We start from the raw sequence: 22223 nt of genomic DNA, 5'->3' as shown, positions 1-22223 counted from the left end.
CCTTCCTCACATTGTAGAAGTACTATGTGATCCTGGCCTGATGGATTTATTAAATATCCTTGTTTCAAACCCATTTTTTTTCAGTGTTTTAGCTTGAAGTGTCCTTACCCACACCTCCAATTGCTTCTCTTCCTGATTGAAAAAACACAGGGTTTTTTATGCTCCCTGGTTTGTAGCCAAGTCTAACTAATTAAAAAACCCCAACAACCCAACAATCAGTACCAGGATTAGTTCAAATAATTTAATTATTCTTCCAAATGCTTTATCAAAACACACAGAGGATGGACTTTATTTCAAAGTTTCACAGAGGGGAAGTGAAAACCACAGTCCAATTTAAAAATCAGTTTAAACTCCCAATGCCTTTTTGCTGAAACATCACTTGCATCTTCTGTAAGAAGAGCGATCTGGAGCAACAGCAATGCTCCACGGTAGTGCTAGGGCTCACTGTGTTGCTCAGCACAGCTAGAATGAGAGCACAGGGGATTCAGCACATTTTCACAGAGGTCTGGCATGCAGCATCAGGACACTCATAAACATTTTTAAGAAAAATTTAAAAAGCTGATTTAATGGCAACTGCAATCCATTCTCATGACAATACAGTACATCATTCTTGGGGGCAAACAGAATGCAGTATCTCCAGCATCTCTTTTGGGGATGGGGACAGAACTGGATGAACATGGACTGACATAAAAGGGTTTTTACAGTAGGGTCTGCACAGCCAGACAAGATGACTAATCTTTATAGCAGCAAAGTTCAAGCAGTTGCATCCACAAATTAATGCCAAAGCATGAGGGGAGGGTAACATAAGAGTGGTTAGGGACATCTGGCAATTCCAAACCTCTGCTCTTATGCACCTAGAAGATCACTTGTGTTTCGAAAAACCTGTTTAGTTCTCCTTAAGAGTTTTCTTTGTGGGGTGAGGTCGTTGCTTATTTATGATGTCTTCCCAAGTTCAATTTTCTTCTGGATGGCACGTGCTGAGTGATAGATCAAGGAGTCAATGAATCCTGCAACTAAAAGGAAAAAACAGATGGATCGAGCCAGACATGCCTCAAAGACAGAAAGAAAACACAAACCCTTTCTGTTAATGGAAAGGAATTCCAGCTCCTCCAGACAGAAAACAGCTGCTGCTGCTCAGAAGAATAAGGTCCTCCTCTCATCAGGACAGACAAGATCCAGCTTGGCGGGCAAAGCATGCTTCTCCAGAAAAAGATCTCTCTTACAGAAGTAAAAACGAGACAGGCTAAGTCATGTGTGTTTACTGATGATTGAGAAGAGTTTGGGGAGGAAACGGATGCTGAGAGCTTTATGCCACGCCATTGTCCTGACTCAGCTTGCCAAGCGCACGTTTCCCATTTCTTGTTCATTTCACAGTAACCTCAAAAGTAAGCTACTCTATCCGATGCTGCTCTTGATGGATGCCCTTTATCTCAGACCACAACGTTTACCCACCAAGGACAAACAAACTGATGCCTTTAGTTCTTTCTGCAGTATTTTCTCCAAATGTCTCCAGCACTGAAGGAGCCTATTAATTCAGTGCTCATCTGTGATCACAGAAAAGCTGAGAATGGGTCTACTGCACCACAAAACCCAGGCAACCCTGCCTCCATGGAGGCAGCTTTCACAGGACAGGAACCCTGAGCTCCTGCTAGGGAGGAAACACAGGGTGCCAGTGAGCAAAGGTATTTTCAATGCCTTTATGAAGCTTCATGCTATTTTTTATTTTATTCAACACCTCAATTTAAGCAATAAGTAAGCAATTACTTGGCCCTACACAAAGACAGACATTTCAACACTATATTGCAGCCAAAATGGGAACTGAGTCTTCTGTTTATTACTGTAGAATGTGGAATTATTTGCCTTAGTATCTGTTCTTTGAGTAATGCTTCAGATGACTGTCTTTTGTGGCTGTTTTGCTCTGAAATTATCTCTATTTGTGGAATCAATTTGATGCTGTAACACAAAAACAGTTACACAGCTGATTTGATCTGTCCTCTAGAACGCAGAGAGTCTGAACATGGCGTACAGCAGCAAAAACTATGAACTGGCTGTCAGACCTCATCAGTGCTAGAGGTACTTGAACTTCGTAAAGCCTTTCCCCAAGTCAACCATAGAAACGAATACGATCAAATTTATTACAGACAGAAATCCTGTTTGACAGCATCAGGTCAATTGAGCATCGTGACACCTCAGGTGACAGGAAAACCTTGCAGATAAAGGTATCATGTGATATAGGTATGTGATACAGGTGTCACATGATACAGTAGCTGGCTTCTCAGGTCCAGTAAGATCTGCTGACCAGATCTCCAGGCTGGCCCTTCACAGCCATGTGAACATCTCTGACTAGAACACCCTGGAGTGCAAGGCTGGACCAAGGCTGGGCTCTATCACACACTGAGTAGATATTGATTAGCTATTCCACAAGCCAGCACTGAGAATGAAGTTCAGACATTCAAATGGCTCTGCAGGTACAGCCTCTCCTTACAGGACGCCATCTAGCTGTGAGGGCTACTTTTAGTCTCTACAGAGCACTCACTGAAGCGCCTGTGTCCGGGAACACAGTTTGAGACCTCTGAGACAGCTACACTATCACAGATTTTACTGGCTTTGGTTCCACATGAAAGCAACTATCTGCTTACAGACCCAAGCTGGCCAAGAAAACAGTACAGATGCATTCATATGCTATGTGAAAGGCCACATTATTTGAAAACCAAGTGTCCTGTAGAGCATCAAAATGAAATATGATAGGTCTACATCATAATGAAATGAAATATTTCATCAAATGACCTACAGCATCTTGAAAGTCTGCAGTGCTAATTACAATCTGATGCCACTCCCATGGCTTCACAGAACATCCTGAAGGCTGAAATCATCTCTTCCCATCAAACAGGGACTTACTACCAGCCATGAAGACTTTAGAAAGAGTAAGATGGCAACTTCTTATACTTTAGAAGGAAAAAAGATTGAAAGGTACAATACCTGTAAATATGCCTCCAATGATGGCACAAACTCCTGTGAGAAAGTGTGTAAAAGACCTAGAACGAGGAAAAAAATTTGAACCACCAGCATGAGCTCAGATACCAATATGTCAACCCCTTTCAGACGTTCACACGGAGAGGAAAGGCATCTGGGAGCACCTCTTCCTCTCCACTGATCAGGAAGGGGATTGGATGGCTTTCAAACATTTGCGCTGTCCTGTCTAAGCAAGGAGGGCGTTTGAAGCTATGCAAAATGACAAAATCAATGAAGGGTGAACGAAATAGATTGTAACGTCTCTTACCTGTGTTTCTCTGTCAGCTTCACCATCATGGGCGAAAGTTCATATAGCACAAATACACCAGGCAGACCCTGGTCTCCTAGTAGCCCGTTGGCTATCTTCTCATGTCGTGTAACTGAAAACTGGTTGGTCCTTACCACCTAGCAGGAAACAAACACAGCAAATCTTGTTTTGCTAACAAGGAAAAGGAAAGGCTACTAAACCATGAGTTCAGTGGACCATATCAATGTCGTCCTGCCCACTCACTTGGGGGGCGACTGACACCGGTTACAGAGGGTCACAAAGAGCACCATCAGGATCAAGTCTATTTTTACTACAGGCTATCAGTTAAAGCCCCAGCTACCCAAATGACGAATGATGCACCAGTCCACAGGCTGGGCTGTTTTGGTCTCTGCTGGCAAATAATGGCATAAGCTGTCTCTCTCAACCTCAACCCCAAGTCCACGTCATCCTCTACCAAAATGCATTCACCTGAGCATGCTTCAAGAGACAGCACTGATGTGAGAGAGCCATATACATTCAAGAGTGAGAAGAAAGGAAATAATACATAAAGGCAGGAGAGTGCCAGGGCTGCAGAAGGACACAGATTCCCTATCTTTATAGAAATGAAGCTCAGCCTGCAGCATCCTTGTGTGCCCTGCCATTCTTCTACATGTTGTTCTAACCAGTCCTATTCTTAGAGCAAACAAACTGGGTTTCTGTAAAATGAAATTATGTTCTATGACCCCTAGTAAGCTATCTGACACAAATTATGCTCCAAGCTGAGAAAGATACTATCCAGTTTCTTTACCAAATTCCACATTTGGGGGTTCCAAGTACTAACAGTATAACATAGCCCCTGGTAGACATCTGGCAGCGCACTTGGATCCACAGTTACCCTAAGTATGAGCATCGTGGCCTGCATGGATTCCTCTCCTAGTGACTAATAAAAAGCAATTCTTTTGACAGGAGAAGTCCTTTGAAAACTGAACAACAGCTCTACAGTAGAATGCAAGCTTTCATCAGGAGAAATAGAAGCCATGGTATACTGGGAGGTGGCCATAAGAACAGGGCTCCAATGAACTATCCTTTGTACTTTAGGCATTTCAGTTAGCCACAGAAACTGCAGAGGCATCCTGAATCCAAGCAGAATGAGCTTCAAAAATGGTTGGAAGGTTCTCCCAATACCACCTCATAGCAAGCAACTTCCACCCAACTTCTGAGAAAGAACAGATGTGTCCTTTCTAGGCAGGGGACTGAAGAAAGAGTGGTCCACATAAGGATTTATCACACGAGAACTGAGTCTTGCAAACAGTTTCAATCTTCAGTCAATGAAGAAATATAAACTATATCTACCTTTTCAATGGATTCTGATAGATTGCTCTGCCCACAATGCTCTAGCATAGCTTTGCTTGAACATCTGCATTGTATCTGCTTGTGGCCGTGTGACTCCTCAAAGTTGTGGTTCTTGCGTAGCCTCTGACATTAACTAATAATCTGCTGATTATTTATATTTCAGAGTGCTGAAAGCAACATGAAGGTTGTGTGGATGTGAAGCAGTATGTTGTCCGGAGTGAGAGGATATGTGGCACATGCCTGAGAGTGACATGAGTTTGGGTGAAGAGCCTGAGGTGTTAAGGGTTCCCAGCGTTGTGGGGTTTGCACAGCGTTATAAACCTGCGTAGGGCAAGGGAGTCAAAATCTGGCAAAGTTTCCTCCACATGTAGATCAGCCCTTGCACTGAACAAGCCCCAGAACCACACTTGGGTTTCACCTCAGAGGAGACTGCTTTGGTGTTAATGCAAATCTGGGCACGGACAAGCGTAGAAGATACAGAACCAAGACCTGAGAGACAGCTAGGAAGCTATACCATCTTGTATGTGAATGTTCACAGAGGTACTGGGGCGTGTGGCACCTGTCTCTTCCTCACAGGGCTGGGTCAGTACAATGGCTAGCACTGGTGCTGAAGTCTGCAGAACAGCAGAGCTGCTGCTTCATCTGCTGCTGTTTCCTTTGCAAAAGAAACAGAACAGCTCACATCACTCTGCTGCCCTAAGACTATGGGGGCCTAAATAATGATAACTGACAGGTTTGGTTTGGTTTTTAAAAAGAGGTTCTCCATAGCTCTTGAGATCCCCTGCGCAATGATGGCAACCCAGATAAACACTTCCAAATGAATGAAAGAAATCATAGTTCTTTCTGCTCCCTCAGGCTGGCTTCAGAAGAAAGTATAAATTTGTCTCTGTTCTCAGGATCTTTGTCTCACCCTGGTAGCTCCTTGGTAATCTGTTTATCCTACCTGTCACAATAGGATATATTCTGCAAGCAGGGTTGGAAATCTAGCCACACTCTTTTGGAGGCTAAAGGAGTTTTGAAACTGGAGACAAGCTGATCTTGGGTTATTCTCCAAAGGACATTTTTAGGATCTCCTTACTGCTTTGACTTCTCCTGAACATGCGCTATGAGGGATTCATGAGGGAACGTGATCAAAATGGCACGATCCCTTTGATCTAGGTGGGATGAAGGAGTCTGAAATCTGCTTCATCACTGCTGCAACATTACAGATAACATTACACCATAGAAATTGTTATTCTTCCTGGGGTGGTGACCCGAAGACAATGGAACAGATTGTGTTGCTTCCACTAGAGGTCAGATACGGTCAGTGACAGAATATGAGGAGAAAGTCTGAAGGTTTTCACTTGCCAAAGCAAGAGGGAAAAAAATTTACTTACTTCACCATCTACTTTCATATACACAGTTGGGACCACTTTGACAAAATACTGAAACATCATGGAAGCTGTAAGCAAAGACAGAAAGACACAATTAATAACTGGCAAAGAGCTGGCAAGTTTAACTGACAGGTTTTGTAGCCACAAACTGCTTTTGTTCAACTTGTCAGAGAACATCTTTCTGCACAACAGCTACTGAAGGTTTTCAAGGACAGTAAAGTTAAGGTCTGACATGAGTTTTCTTTTTGATGAAGTGCATCTCCTTCCTGTTCAAACCGAAACCAAAACTACTGGCAGTTCGGCCTTGACTAAATGAAAAACTTTCTACAAACCAGTTATCTTGCTATAGTCTTACCAGTACAACTTCTTGAAAATTCTTATTCTAGCACATGAAAACCTCTCTACTTAACAGCATAGCCCTAAGATACTCAACTCTAAATAAGTATCCTATATCAATTTCAATTAACACTATAGTTTATTCCTGCAGAAGCATGGGGTTTATTGTATCAGGAGATGAAAAGGAAGATCTGGATCACTGAAGAAAAAAAACTGGAGAACTCCTCCTGCTGCCTCAGACCAGCCTGTTCCTTCAGTTCTTTTAAGGATTACGGAAGGCAGAGTTGCTTTGGAAAACTATTTTCTATGAAATTGCCTAGACAAGATTATTCATCCATTTCTACAGAAAGTAATTCTCATATGTAACATCTTTAGCTGGTCTGCAACAAACGTAAATATGACATGGAATTTGTGAACAGATTCTCCGCAGCCCAGGATGGAAAGCTTCAGCCTACAGAGAGAACTTCACCATCCAGCTACAGGGCCCTTCTCAGAGAGTTTTTACTCCACAGAAAAATGAGGGCATCATGATCGTATCGAGCATTATGACACCTTTTCATTTTTCTGTCTTTATAAAGCACCATCATTTGATTTTAGTACAAGAGTTAAAGTCGATGGTGGAAAATTTAAAAGAATGGATTCAGCTAGGATGAACAACCCTACCACCACCTCAAAGCGAACGACTTCTTTCTCCAAGCTTTATTGTGTAACAGCACCCCAAGTACCTGCCAAGACAAACTTTGCAGACTTCAGTGGATCTAAAAAAAGTAACTAATCTCTGCAGTGGCACACGAAGTGGTACGGTCAGGATCTTTCACGGAAAATGCACACAAGCAGGCTTGTGTGAATAAACCATGATTATAGTTTGGGCAGCAGTAGCAGGAGGAGAGAACTGCCTTTCCTTCTGAAGCCAGGAAACTGGAGCTATCTTACAAAGATCACAATAAATAATCCAACTTCACTGCAGCTGTTCAGCTGTTACTGTTGGGCAGACAGGTCAGGAAGACACCACGGCTCTCCAGCAACTATCAATTAGGCCTTTCTTCTCTATTCTGCCTCTTCTGGTTATCTCCTACTGCTCACAGTAGCTAGACAGGGCTCTCCCTGAACTACATCCCATGTAGGCATTTAATAATGATGTGCTCTACCTGCTGTTGCGCATCCATGAACACTGAAAAGAGAGATCTTTCAGAAAGGTCACAGAATCAAAACCTGTCAGCAGATTTGTTCCAGATGAATGGAGTCAGCTGTGCCAGAAAGGGCACAAGGTGGAGGCCACCACGTTTTACGCAATGCTGTCAGGGTTCCTGTTAAAGACTGGGAACTTGGCTCCTGTTCTCTTCTAATGCTTCTTAATACAGACACTTAAAAAAAAAAGAGATTTCTCTCAGCTGGCTTTTACCTTGCTGCGCAGTGACGTCCGTCCCATCCAGAGGGTTCACAATGCCTGGATAATCCCTTCCAAACGAGAGATGTTTGATATAGTGTGTCATATTGATCTGAAATGGAAATGCTAACAACTCAAACAATGGCACAGCATCCAAGGGGCAAGGCAAGGGCCTAAAGTTAATTGTATATTTTTCTGAGTGTGGCTCTGAAACAGAGAAAGGCCCTCCCTTACTCTGTGTGTCCTAACAGTAAACTCCAATGTCCTTGCTCTTCTATTTTATTCATGGGAGATTCTAAGCTACAGAACTTCTCCTATTCCTGCTGCAAATCCCCAGATCCTGGTGCCCTTACCTCCCATCTGCAGAGCGGGCTCTCCCACCCACTCCTCTCCCTGCCATAGGAGCACCATGCTCTCAGCTCCCTTGGTGCCCTAGGTATGGGTATCACCTGCTTTCCGCCCAGCACAAGGTAAACGCCAACAGATCCAGAAGCAGCTGTGAAAATGTCAACCTCAGAAAATGGGGAAGCATAGATTAAGGAGCAAGGCAGTCTCAGGAGGTGGGGAACAGGCTTGCCAAGCAACATGCACATGTCCCAGAACAGACTTCAGAGCGCTGTGTGAAAGCAGGTCCCAGGTTCTGCTCAGACTCCTAAAGCCAAATCTGGCCGGGATCAGCACACTAGGATCTCAATGTGGCAAAGGGAGGGAAATCCAGAAGGAAAATAGACAAGAGAACTAGAACACTATCTTGGCAACACTTACATTATCAAGTCCAAAGCTCTGCAGATCGTGAACTGTAATAGAAAAATTGTTTAAACAATATAGTTCAGACTGTGGTAACAAGCATATCTATTTACCTTATTCTAGCTTATAAGGGAGCTCCTCTCATTTCCATCACCATCTAAAATGGCCAAAAAATCACCGGTGTTTCTCTCTTGCTTGCAGCAGGGCACTGCATGCAAATGATAGATAAAACTGCTGCAATTCCCCTCCTGACATAGACTAGCTGCTGCTAGAGTGAAGGAAAGCAACTTTAATTTGGGGTTACTTCAGATTAGGTAGGTGAGTCCTCACCTGAATGTATTCTTAATCTGGGGCAAAAACAAGATCCCAGGGGTAAGCAAGGAAAACTTCCCTGTTATCTCAGTCACCATCTGATACACATAACTCCTCCAACTCCTGTAAAACACAGAGGCACAACAGATCTAAACTAACACCGGCACAGAGCTGTGCCTTAACATCACATGCAAGTGCCCTAAAGAAATCACCACCATCTCGGCAACTCTCAGCGCTCTGCCTATCAGTCTTGTTACTGCTGCCCGGAGGACACGCAAAGAAAGGAAAAGTCTTTGCAGGGAGGGCCTGAGCAGGCTATTTGCAAATCACTGGTGGGGCCAAGGTGACTGTCACCACTGCTAGGATTTGGGGAATTTAGCCTGCCCTCTCTCTGCCCTTCCTGCACACAGCAATATGGCGATGCTGGCAGCACCATGCACCCCCAGATGGGATTGGGCAAAGACACGGGCAGTGGGAGGCAACAGGTACCTTTTGGTTGGCAACTTCAACGACTTTATGCAATGCCAGAAGCGTCAGTCTTAGGATGAAAATACAACCGATAACTCCATTCCAGTATTGCTCCTACCAGGTTTACCCAACATCACACAACCATCTTAAAGCAGCTAGGGGCTGTGGCACATTTAAACGGTAAATGCATGTGCTCAGGAAGTCAGACCTAACTTTTCACCTTAGCAAAGAAAACCTCAGCTCAAAAATCATGCGCTATTCTTTTAGGAGCTGATGGAGTGAGATCACCAAGTGTTGCTACATTATTAACAAAGATTAGGAATGCTGCTCCCTTGAAGGGTTTCTGATATACAGCCTAGAAAAGACAGGCTGCAAAGTCAAAGAACTAATGGGAACTAGCCTCTCCTTTAAAACGTTTACTTAACGTGAGTGTGCTTTTTCCATTAATATCTTTCCATAAAACACCAGAAGATTTACCTGTATTTATATAAACCCCTTCCTAAACCTAAAGAGATATACGTGCAAAACAGAGAAGGTACGGTTAGAAAGGGAAATGCTAAGACTAAACTAAACCCCTCCTAAAGCTCTGATCTAGGGAGAGGCCCTTGCCTTTCACAGTTAAAACGTTCAACACTCACCAACCAAGGCTGCAGTCACTGGCATTGAGGCCACGGTTCTGCATGACAAAGAGCTCAGAGCTGCACTGCCTTCAGATGTTCCCCTTGCTGTCTCTGACAAGGATGCAGTGCTATCCCTGCCACTAGCACAGTGGTTTGTGTGCCTGAGCTGGCCACTGGATCAATGAACTCATTTGGCTTTACAAAATAAATTCCTATTAAAAATTTGGAAATAGGTGGGAAATGGTGGGCAGCAAAAGGAAAGGAGGAAAAGGTGGCCCTGGGGTTATGCTACACTTTTTCTTAACGGTTACCAGCAACACCTTGCTGTATTACTTGCACTCAAGAGCTAAGTGGCTTAGCTGTCAGGGAAGCGTCAAGTCCCGCTGCCTTTTGTACAGACACCAGCAGGCTAACCTTCCACACAGAGATCCTGGCTCTGGAGGATCCTCATTTAAACTGGGCCTACTGCTAAAGTAATAAAACAGCCTTTGCCCCCCCTATCTTTCTGTTCACGCTTTATTCCTGTCCCACCCTCCTTTCAGTCAGGAGCCACATCAGAGAACACCACAGGCTGAAATGGAAGTACTGCTTTATGCGAGGCTGTTCTTCTAGCCAGCGCAGCTCCAGCGCAAGGTGAACCCACTGCTGCACGAGTACTTGTGCTGGCAGAGTGCAGGGAGGCACAGGGAGGCTCCCCCGGGCAGCTGTGCTCCTAGAACCCTGCACAGGATTATGGCGTTAATCGGCCTCAAGGCTTGGGCAGCCACACTCGTTGAACCGGGAAGTGGGAGCTGAGTACGAGTAAGGCTGACCAGTCTGGCAGGAATAGTGCAGTACTAGAGACACTCAAGGGCAGCACTTGAGAAAGACCAGCCACTAACTGTCTTACTAGGTTTATATCATGCCTGACCCATTTTAACAGTTATGACTAACCACAGCAAAACACCCCCACAGTGCTCTACTATGCCTTCCACAGATAAAAAAGCCGATTAATTAGCCTTTATAAAAATCCTCTCCAAGAAATGATTTACCACTCCACAAAAAAGCACGATTTATTCGTTCAGTTTCTAAAACCAGTCTTTGACCAGATCACAGGTTTACCTATCTCTGATCACTGCCGATTATGCTAAGCACACGTTTATATACACTAGGTTGCAGATAATTATTTAGCTAGCCACAGTTTGCTTAGTATAAAACAACAGGCTATTTAGTCTGCTTAGAGAAGAAACAGAATGAGGAAACGAAAGATATTAAGAGACTGTCAGCTCGGACCAGAGACTGTTACTTCTGAAGAAACATAAACACATTCCTTCCTTTCCGTCACTGCAGACAAGCACCTAGCTAGGTAAAAGAGAGAGCTGTAAAACATCTTAAGTTCGTCGAGAACTCTGCCTGGTTTTATATAACCTAGTTTTCTTCCCTGCTTTAGTAACACAGTTTTAAGAACTGCTGTCTAACTGAAGAATTCTCCCCCTCTTGCATTCCTGACCCGCACAACCACAAAGCCTCCTTAGGCTCCAAAATTCAGTCCTTTACCTGTAAAACAGGGTTAAGAGCAATTCCAGCCACTCAGGACTCTGTCAGTAAACACATTCAGACTGCAAGAAACCCAAGACACAGCTACCCAAACACACTGCTCTGAGGTGAGCTAGGACACCAATTTGCAAGCTGGGGATGAATTTTTTGGAGGAAAATATCTTACAGGAGCACAGTAGCAGGAAGGTGATGAGTGGCATAAGAATACATCCTGAAGATGGGATTGAGGCAGGGAGCAACACAGAAAACGTTGCAGCGGGGGCGGAGTGAGCAAAGCTGAGAGCCTGAGCTCTCTACCAGATGTTACCGAGTCGAAACATCACATCTCAACCTGTAATCACCGTGATTACCCCTAAAAAAAAAAAATCCAACAGCTTACAAACCCTCGGAAAACCTCCTACTGAGTATTCTGAGATTAGCAGGCTAGGTGCATGAATTCCCAGGAGAAATTCTCTAGCCTGTTGTAAAAATGAGATTAAATGAGATAAAATGAGATAATTATCTCATCTAACTTCAAAAGGCAGAACTCTCTCCAACGGGTCACCATGTCCTCACAATTACATTATTTGCACAGAGCAACTAATAATCCGCCACCATATTCTCTCCAACACTGATACATTAAAATCACTTAAGACAATCTGAAGATTCTCAACCTTTTTCCATCTGGTGACCTCATTTACCACAGAAGAATGATCTGGGATGACTCTCCTTTTAGCTTTCAGAAAATCTTCTCAAATCCCAGCCTAGATCAACAGCTCCTCCCAAAGGAGATTTATGGGCACAGCAAATAATAGAAATCGCGTTAATTCTGTAGTAAAACAGTTGGGGGTGGGGGATACAGCAACACTTACTCTCAACAGCGTGCACTGCAAAAACGAGCAGAGTAGGAGAGAAAAGAGAAATATTCAGGTCCTTACAATGAAAAGATACAGAGATTCAGATAGAGCAGCATTTAAAACTCATACCAAAAAGGGGGAGAGCAACAGCTTTGCCAGTATGCTTTCTAGGCCACAATGACTCCCTAGCTGGCCAAAGGACTGATATATGGACAAGCAATCACTTAAAGCATAACAGAGAAACAAAAGTGCAGGAATTAATCACTGAAAGGAAAAATACAGTGGGATGTCCATAGACATTAAGTGAGTTCTAAAGCAGCATGCTAGATAACAATGCTGGTTATATTTAGATTCTTCTTCAGTCTTAAGGTAACAGAAAGCTCATTTTAGGAGCAATGAAAGCTATCCAGAATTGCACTCAAGGCTTACATTCACAACATATAAACATTCAAAGCTGGGTAACAAATTTTTGTTCTTAATCAGTCCTGTGCTTCTTTCATTACACCTGATGCACAGAGGAGGTAGCAAACCATGAGGTTTTGTTCATTGTGTTGCAAGATCCCAACAACAGTGAACACCTGGAAGGATGTGGGGCAGGGGACATGTATGTTTGGATGGCCTGCCTCAAAGGAGGTTAAGTAACCTCCTTTCTCTTTTGTTTCAAAAGACTGTTCATGTATATTCAACACTGTGCATGACTAACCAGTAACTGTCATAGACTTGTACCTCCTCAGAAACAGGCCTCTGAATCCTGCAATTTCAATCCACTTTGCCACATGCTACATCCCTGTTGGTGCTTCTACAACAGCACGTTTTTTGGAGAAGGTGTGGAAGGTATGGAGAGCCTCCAGATGGCTGCTTGACAAACATGCTTTCCCAACAACTGGTACAACTTGAGCTCTGATGGACTATAGCCCAGTGACAAATGGAAATGTCTTGTGGTCTCCAAAACAGACTTGCTATAATTCGACAACAGTTTGTCTATCTGCACAGAAATGGGTGAGATCTTGCAGCTTTCAGCACCAACACGACCAAACTCTGAAATGACTTTACCAGCATAAAAAGAAAAGTCCTTAGCAATGCTGAGGATGAAATAAGAACCTCAGCCACTGGTATTCAGTTTGGGGATGAAACCAGTTAATTCCTTGGCAGAGATTACTTTGGGACAGAAGTGAGAATGAGCTCATGCAAATGCCCTCTATGGAAGGAACACTGCATAAAGATCTGGATCTCTTTCACACTGAAACGGTGTCCTCAACTGATGGAGACTGAGTCCCATGTTATTTTTTTTCAAGAATGTTGATGGGAAGGAGAAGAGCTCAGATGAGGAACTGGTATCTGTAGAAGGCCTGTGCAATAGTAACAGCCCCACAATTAGTAGAGGTCCAGGAAAGGAACAGAGAAAGAGGCTGCAGTCTCTGCAGAAAAAAGAATTAGCGTCACTTGCTTTTGCTTGCCTATGAGATGTTAAGGGACCTAAAAAATGACAACCATCCTTCAGTCAAAGACTACATCTTTCTGCAATTCAGCATTCAAAACATTAAAAAGTATGTAAAATAAGAGAGGCTATTAGGGGTCATCCATAGTGTCCAAGGATGCCTCCAAATAGGTTCTGGCTGTCAAACAAATCTCTAGTAGAGAAGGGAATCAACCCTCCCTTAAGTACAGAACATTAATGAAGATTAACAACTGACCAGTGAATTTGAGCTCTTAGAGAGCTAACAAAGCTTTGCACATTTCTAGGCTAAGCTCGGTGGCTCCAAGGAGGCGGCTCCTTTTCCAAAACCATAATCGTCTAAAGAGCAGCTTACTTGTTTTTTTTCCTTCCACAATCATCACCACAAGTGAGGAGGAAAACAAATCGTAATCACAAAAATAGTGCCTTCAGAGATAACTCTGTTCCTCCAGTTGACCATATAGGGTGTAAGAAAACCACAAAATCAGAACCATGTACAGAACTGCTTCACCCACAGAAATCATCACGGTCATAGAATGTCCTGAATGTTGTCATCGGAGTCAGCATCTTTTCGAGGGAACTGAAGTAATCTAGTAATACATTTTAAAGGAATCCTGAAAAGCTCTCTGGCTGTCAATAAAGTGTGATGGGCAATGTCTTCCCTAAAAAGTGGTCCAAAGATAAGCTAAAGGATGAATTCATCAATGACCTGGATGAAGGGACAGAGTGCACCCTCAGCAAGTTTCCTGATGACACAAAACTGGGAGGAGTGGCTGACATGCCAGAAGGCTGGGCTGCCATTCAGCAAGAGCTGGACAGGCTGGAGAGCTGGGCGAGAGGAACCAGATGAGGTTCAATAAGGGAAAGTGTAGGGTCCTGCACCTGGGGAGGAATAACCCCAGGCACCAGTACAGGCTGGAGGTCGACCTGCTGGAGAGCAGCTCTGCAGAGAAGGAACTGGGAGCTGTTGTAGACAACAAGTTGACTTGTTGGGGTTGGACTAGATGATCTCCAGGCATCCCTTCCAACTCCCACCATTCTGTGACTCTGTGTAATAACAAGCCTCAGCTTCCCCTTGACTAGAAGAAATATGGCAAGGAAGAAGGAAGTGATATGACAATCACCTCTCTCCTGAGGAACCTATCACTAAGGACTCTCCTGCATGCTGGAAACTTGCTGCCAACCACCACAGCTGAAGCAGATGGCTGTTACTGTACAGGCAAGGGCAGAAACAGCAGCAGTGCCTGAACCACCAACCTCAGGAGGTTAAAAAGCTAGCTCATTCAATCATTCCTCTCTTCTCTGAGACAGGAAGGAAAGAGGGAAGGTATGAACTGCTACAAAGAAAACAGCTATAATACCCAGAATCATAAAGAGGCACGGCTGGTGCTGGAGGCTGTCCTCACAGAGGCACCAGTGAAAGAGATAATTTCACCAAAACCTGCAGCACCCTGCATAAACAGAACATAAAAATCTCAGTTTAGGATTCAAAGCCTGTGGAGCAGACAATAGCGAAGTAAGCCCAATCTCAGCTAATACCAAATGAATAAGCAGGGCTTGAGGCTGTGCTACTTGGAACAGAACACTGTAAATATCAACAATGTTTGACTCTGGTTTTCCCTAGACACAGGAAAGCCAGGACTACTGGTTTCAGTGCCAAAAGTCTGCTTGGAAGTGCTTCAGTCCTCCTCCTAACCACCTGGGATTTCTCAGTGCAACTGAGACCACAGGTGAGCTAAGGAACAAGAAAAGAACGTTTGCAGCCGGTATGAATTCAGGAGTTGGAGGTCTTCCCTGACACTGAAGATGGAGCATCACAGTGCAGCCTTAAAGCGACCAGTTTTCAGCGCTTCCAATAACTTGGGACGAAAATCAGCATCACTGCTTACTACAAAAGCACAAGTAGCATATTTATGGACTAGCTAAAAGGTAACTAACCATTATAGATGGCAAAATAGCGTAGTATCAGCTGTGTGAATTCTCCTAGAGAGAATAATTTTGATGACCTGAGATGAGGAAAGAATAGCAACAACACTAAACATCTAGTAACAATGAAAACTAAGACACAGTATGAACAGTCTACACTGCAGAAATACCTCTAGTAATAAAGTGCGCAGCCTCCAACAGTCAGCTGAGAAGAACATAGCACCTCCTTACTCATGAACCAGCCAAGAGGGAAAGAACAGTAGAAGTCTGTCTTTTATAGATATAATAGGGGTCAAACTTTATCAATTGTTGAGTCTTTCAGTTAGCTATACTGGAAATGTGAATATGGATGGATAAAAATTGCATTAACCCAGCAGAGCCAGACCTTTCCCTTCAGTGATCTAAAGACAGAAAAACACCCTCCCTCAATTTCCAAATCATGTTTCCTTCAGGGCCTGGGGATTATGAGAAACCAAAAGGAATGCAAAGTGTTTAAAGCAGTTTAATGACTGTGCAGAACAATGTACAAATATGGAACCAACATCAAAAGAACACGAGAACAAAGGTTACATACAAGCAAAGAAAAACATCCATGCAAACAACTAGAAGGGAAACAAAATCATCTTACCTGGATTTAACATTCATGCAGGCAGCAACAAAACAAAACAAAAAGGACAAAATAACTTTTTTCTTACAAGTGGACAAACTTTTTTTTTTTTAAGACTGTTGGTTTTCAGCATTTCCAGTGTTTCTAGTTCCTTCAGACGCATGAATATTGCATAAAGACAGGAAGGAGAACTTGTGTTAAAACAAGTGAAATTCCAAAAACTTACTCTGCAAATAAAAGATTCTCAGAGGACCTTACGGCATAAAGATTACTATGGTATAAGGATATTTCAGAAATAAGTTGGGGGTCACCTAAGATTTGGGTAATGCATTTTTCTGAGAAAGTCTGAGAAGTTAGGCCTTGATTTTTTATGAAAAACCCTCAGGATATTTAGAATGCCAAACACAAGTGAAAGACAGTTTGAATCTATTTCAGTAGATGCTACCCCATGATGAGATAATGCACTTGCATCTCTTAAGAGCATGAGATTCACAGGCTACCTACTCGAAAACTTTGATTCCTGTTAATCAATATCCATGTCTGCATTAAAACACATACTTACTGACTATATGACTTGTGTAACTCAGAACTATCAAATGTGATTGTAACTAATAAAACCTGATATTCAATAAACTCTTAAGAAGAGTGGCTTTCATGAGGCTTACCCACTCATATAGTATTTAAAAATGAAAAAAAAAATTGATGAGCAATTGCTGATAATTTGATTTTGGTGGCTACTCATTAGCATTCTCCTGATTAACTGAATTTAGGCTGCTGTATTTAGCTAACATTAGCAAACTCTAGGACCTCTGATCTTCTTTGTCTTAATGGAAGAACTTCTGCCAAGCCAAAGACAAAGAAACAAGGTTCACAGATGTAAGAAATCGGATTTTTGCTCGTCTGGGCAAGGTGGCTCCCTGCCTTTTACCTATCTTCCTCTCACACTCAGCTGGTGCTGTCAAACATCCCCTTGAGTTTCAGAATCTATAAAGTATTATTTCAGGCAAATGATTTCTAGGGATAAAATATGAGTATGCGAGGACAAAAACACAGGCAAGGAGAGAGAACTGTGTACAGAAAAGAAAGCCCAAACAAGAAATGAATAATCCCTGAAAAATAAAGACTTCTGGGTCACGTCTATCCTAGGGCAGCTATTCAAACAAAATAAAAGGACATAAAGAACTGCACCTTATTCAGTGCTGATTCTGGTTTGCATGTGCGTTAGCCCTGCGTCTCCCCTTCTTATTCTACTTTCCAAGAAAAGCAATTTCAACTTGCTTCTAGCCAGGAGAGAAGTTACAATTTTGAAGATGTTGACACTAAGCACACGACAAATGTTCAGATCAGAATTCCATTTACGGTCGGATTTACAAAGTGCTTCTGAATAGGACCCTCTGCACGGTCATGAAGACAGCTGGGCAGACTCCCTGTCTGGAGAGCTATTAAACAGCAGTAGCCCTCAGGAGAAGGAGAGAGTAACAGCACACAGAACAAAAGCTGGTGTGCTAGCTTCACTGTGTGAATAGTACCAAAAAATAGAAGTACGGACTCCGGTCTAACCAGGAGTTGTATGAATGTGGTACAGCTCCTCCAACGCGAGGTGAGGACAGTGGTGCAATGGAACGAGCTTTCTGTAGTGTTGACACTCTGGTTCACCCCCTTATTCTCTAGGGAATAGAAAGCAGTAGCAAAAATACTGTCAGTCATCACAGTTTTGTGTCAAATAGGTCCAGTAAAATTGTTATTTTGATGGGATTGTTCACGTGGTTTTTGACAATAACAGTTTGGGATATTCAGACTTCTCTTAGGACATTCAACTTCATCCTGTGTGACATTCTGTTACGTACATTAATAGGACTGAGCACTAAGGCGGACCTTAAATGGACTGAAAAATCACATGCACGTAAATTCTTGTGCGGAATTATGATCCAAATGAGGTATTTCCAGGGGACCTCTGGAAATATCTCACACAGCTCTGTCCTCTAATACCAGTCAAGTTCTTTATCTGTAATTAAAGCAGAAAAAAACCTTCCTTCTGTCTGTAAACTTCAAAAAAGAAAAAAAGGATTATGAAGAAAGGTTAAACTGAGGCAGAAAACAGTCTCAGCTTCCTGTACAAGAAAAACACCAGGCTCTGAGCTGTCCATTTCCCTCAGGGGTCAGGGAAAACTCCTTGGTTGTTGGTTGGTGCCACAAAAACATTGCCCAGGAAAAAGTTGGGAAAAAAGGGAAATCGCGTGTTACAAGTAACTAGGAAAGCAAGAGAGAACAAAAGGAAGAAAATCATTACGCCAAGGTCTACATGATGCCTAGCCTGGACCCTAGTCCTGGGTGCGGTCTGGTACCTCCAGACAGCTGAACTGAGAGGTTCAGAGCAATCCAGCATGGAAGTTCAGCGGGCGAATGGCTTCCACAAAGGACCATCTGAGTAGAGCTGGGACTTTTCAGCAGGGGAAAGACACGGCCTGTAGGCTGGCACAGGAAAGGCCTGTGGCATCCTGAGAGTCAGGGAAAGAGCTGGCAGTGACCGTTCACTCTTTCCCAACAGAGGAACAACGGCCATCAGCTACAGCCAGCAGGAACAAGCAAGCCAGGGGAGGTGGTTTTTCTTACAGCAGAGCAGACCTGCTGAGCGCCTCGCAACAGGGTGTTGTACATGCAAAATGTTTACGTGGGCTCATGGTGAGATGGGAAAAGTACCTGAAAGAGAGCCACTGAGGGATCTCAATAGATCATTACAGACTTAGGAGACCCCAAGAGCTGAAAACAGTTGCACATGGAGAAAAGTATTAGAGGCCTTTATTCCTCATTATTTAATGTGACAGAATTCCCAGAAAGAGGAAAGTTTGTCTGCTGATCACCTCCTACTCCTTTTCATTGTCCTCAAAACACCAATATTCTTAACTCTGCCTCTGAAAGGTCTGCAGTAACTACGTAGTCCCTTCTGGTTTTCACCTGTATTTTTCCACTGAATTTTCAGTTCTGGGGCATACACAGTTAAACAGCTGTCCTGACCTCACCCCCTCCTCTGCACACACACAGTACTTGCTCTCAGGACAGTCAGCTTGCATTCGTGCCTATGACAGAGAACAGATGCAATGGGGAGATGCTTCTCATTAACTTAGATACATGCTGTGAAGTTGTGAATACTGGCTGTAGTAAGGCTGCTGTTGTTATGCCAGTTTGATCACACAAAGCAAGTTCTGCGGGAAGAGGTGAAATATTTTATTATTAACAACAATTAATATTGTGTGGGAAAACAGGTGGGGTTTTTTTTTTGGGATCTCCCCCCGCCAATTGATTCTTCATCTGTAGAAACTGTGCTCAAAAGCTTGCTTGTCTTTCTCCAAATACACCAGTTACTCTCACAAAACATATTGACATCCTCCCCTGACCTTTACCTCAGTGGTACAGGTTAAACTGGAGTGAGAGAGAGGAAGGGGAAAAATCAGGCTGAAATTAAAGCTCTTTGTGAAACTTCACACTTCAAAAACTTGATCAAGGGAACCGCAAACATTCCATTAAACCACAAATATTTCTAATCAACTTCCTGTTAAAGATATAAGGCAGGGACTGGGAGAGCAAAGTCCCTCCCACCGTAAGTGAAGACCAGGTTTGTGACCATCTGAGGAACCTGAACATACACAAGTCCATGGGACCTGATGAGATGCATCCTAGAGTCCTGAGGGAATTGGCTGATGAAGTTGTCAAGCTGCTTTCCATGATATTAGAAAAATCATGGCAGTCAGGTGAAGTCCCTGGTGACTAAAGAAAGGGAACCATTGAACCCATCTTTAAGCAGGGTAGAAAGGAGGACACTGGGAACTACCGACCCATCAGCATCACCTCTGGACCTGGGAAGATCACGGAACAGATCCTCCTAGAAGCTCTGCTGAGGTCCATGGAGGACACGGGTGAATCGAGACAGCAAGCATGACTTTACCAGGGGCAAGTCCTGCCTGACCATCCTAGTGGCCTTCTCCGATGGAGTGACTGCATCAGTGGACGTTGTCACCTATCTGGACTTCTGTAAGGCCTTTGACATGGTCCCCGACAACATCCTTCACTCTAAATTGGAGAGGTATGGATTGACTATTCAGTGGATAAGGAATTGGTTGGATGGTTGCATCCAGAGTGCAGTGGTCAACGGCTCGATGTCTCGATGGAGATTGGTGTCACGTGGTGTCCCTCAGGGGTCCATACTGGGACCAGTGCTGTTTAATATCTTCATTAATGACATCGACAGTGGAATCAAGTGCACCCTCAGCAAGTCTGCAGATGACACCAAGCTGGGTGGTGCAGTTGAAACCTGAGGGACGGGAGGCCATTCAGAGGGACCTGGACAGGCTGGAGAGGTGGGCCTAGGTGAACCTCATGAGGTTCAACAACGCCAAGTGCAGGATCCTGCACCTGGGTTGGGGCAGCCACCGGTATCAATACAGGCTGGGAGATTCAGGGATTGAGAGCAGCCCTGCAGAGAGGGACTTCGGGATGCTGCTGGATGAAAAGCTGGACATGAGCCAGCAATGTGTGCTCACAACCCAGAAAGCCAACCGTATCCTGGGCTGCATCAAAAGAATCGTGGCCAGCAGGTCAAGGGAGGTGATTCTGCCCCTCTACTCCATTCTCATGAGGCCCCACATGGAGCACTGCCTTCAGCTCTGGGGCCCTCAGCAAAGGAAAGACATGAACTTGTTGGAGTAAGTCCAGAGGAGGGCCACAGAAATGATCAGAGGGATGGATCACCTCTCCTATGAAGAGAGTCTGAGAGCTGGGGTTGTTCAGCCTGGAGAAGAGAAGGCTCTGGGGAGACTTTATTGTGGCCTTCCAGTACTCAAAGGGGGCTTATAAGAAAGATGGGAACAAACTTTTTAGCAGGGCCTGTAGCAACAGGACAAGGGGTAACGTTTTTAAACTAAAAGAAGGTAGATTCAGATTAGATCTAAGGAAGAAATTTTTTACGATGAGGGTGGTGACACACTAGAACAAGTTGCCCAGAGAGGTGGTAGATGCCTCATCCCTGAAAACATTCATGGTCAAGTTGGTCAGGGCCCTGAGTAACCTGATCTAGTTGAAGATTTCCCAGCTCATTGCAGGGGGTGGTTGGACTAGATGACCTTTAAAGGTCCCTTCCAACCCAAACCATTCCATGATTCTATAAACTACCACTATTATTCTGGCCACTGTATATTTATATATACTTGAGAAAGTCCTTTACAACTTAAATTTTACTCTACAAGTTCTGAATTGCTTTAGAATTCTGATGTATTCTCCAAAATATCCCTTCCAGAGATACTGATATTCAGGTCCTGGACTGAACACCTTCCTTGAGGTTGTTTTACAGCAGAGCAGTGAAGTTTTGTAGAACAAGTGAGACTGAGAGACTGCCCAGAAACATTGTCCTCCAAGTTCTTCCATACCCATGTGGCAGCACCTCCAGAAAACATTTTTCTGTTTGTTCATGATTGCTCTAAACCTCTGTAGCAAAACTTCAATAACGTCCTCCCCACTGAAGCAGTGCTGTTGTTACTACACATGGCAACGCAAAGATATTCAAAGAAAATGGTCAGATACACTTGGAAGCTAAAGGTCACAATAAGCAGGAAAAGAAAATACTTTACCATGTACATGAGACTGTTGGAAACTTTTTCCTGGTGCAAAATGGAAATTTCCAGCTACCTGCAGGAGACAGTAATCTTTCATTAAAAGGCCTGAATCTATATAAATAAAGCAGTCGTGCTGGTGCTTGTATTTTTAATTTTTCTGTTTAAACAAGATATACACCAAGCAACGATTTTCATACGTGACAACATCAGCAGATACTGTCCTAAAAGGGGTATGAATTTCACTTTCTCACAGGCAGTCATGTGGAAAGCCATAATTACATACTGATGTTGATAACTGTTCTATGCAGATTATTGCAGTGGACAAAAAAAGGGAAGAAAAAGGAATTAAGTCTATTGGGAGGGACCTGACTGCTGCTGCAGAAAATACAAAGAAAGTACCA

The 22223-nt window shown here is 43.5% G+C and overlaps 1 protein-coding gene across 2 annotated transcripts in view; it reads right to left on the bottom strand.

The window, feature by feature from the left end:
• Positions 1–266: 266 nt before the first annotated feature.
• Positions 267–22223, bottom strand: part of ERGIC3 (ERGIC and golgi 3) — a 30196-nt gene continuing 8239 nt past the window's right edge. Inside the window, exons 7-14 of one of the 2 annotated variants that reach the window (XM_086474700.1) lie at positions 21838–21895; positions 12243–12257; positions 8474–8505; positions 7724–7820; positions 5989–6053; positions 3281–3417; positions 2980–3035; positions 267–1013 (exon numbers count right to left, since the gene is read on the bottom strand). In XM_086474700.1, coding sequence (XP_086330826.1) covers positions 934–1013; positions 2980–3035; positions 3281–3417; positions 5989–6053; positions 7724–7820; positions 8474–8505; positions 12243–12257; positions 21838–21895 — 540 coding nt within the window. In that variant the 3' untranslated portion in view covers positions 267–933. The remainder of the gene's footprint in view (positions 1014–2979; positions 3036–3280; positions 3418–5988; positions 6054–7723; positions 7821–8473; positions 8506–12242; positions 12258–21837; positions 21896–22223) is intronic. The other variant, XM_086474699.1, reaches the window with a different exon arrangement.

This window comes from Leptosomus discolor, chromosome 17 (assembly GCF_034619465.1).
Source record: "Leptosomus discolor isolate bLepDis1 chromosome 17, bLepDis1.hap2, whole genome shotgun sequence".
NCBI classification, from domain to species: Eukaryota; Metazoa; Chordata; class Aves; order Leptosomiformes; family Leptosomidae; genus Leptosomus; species Leptosomus discolor.
Note: the sequence above shows the minus strand (reverse complement) of the source record. Positions and strands in the feature narration are given on the sequence as shown.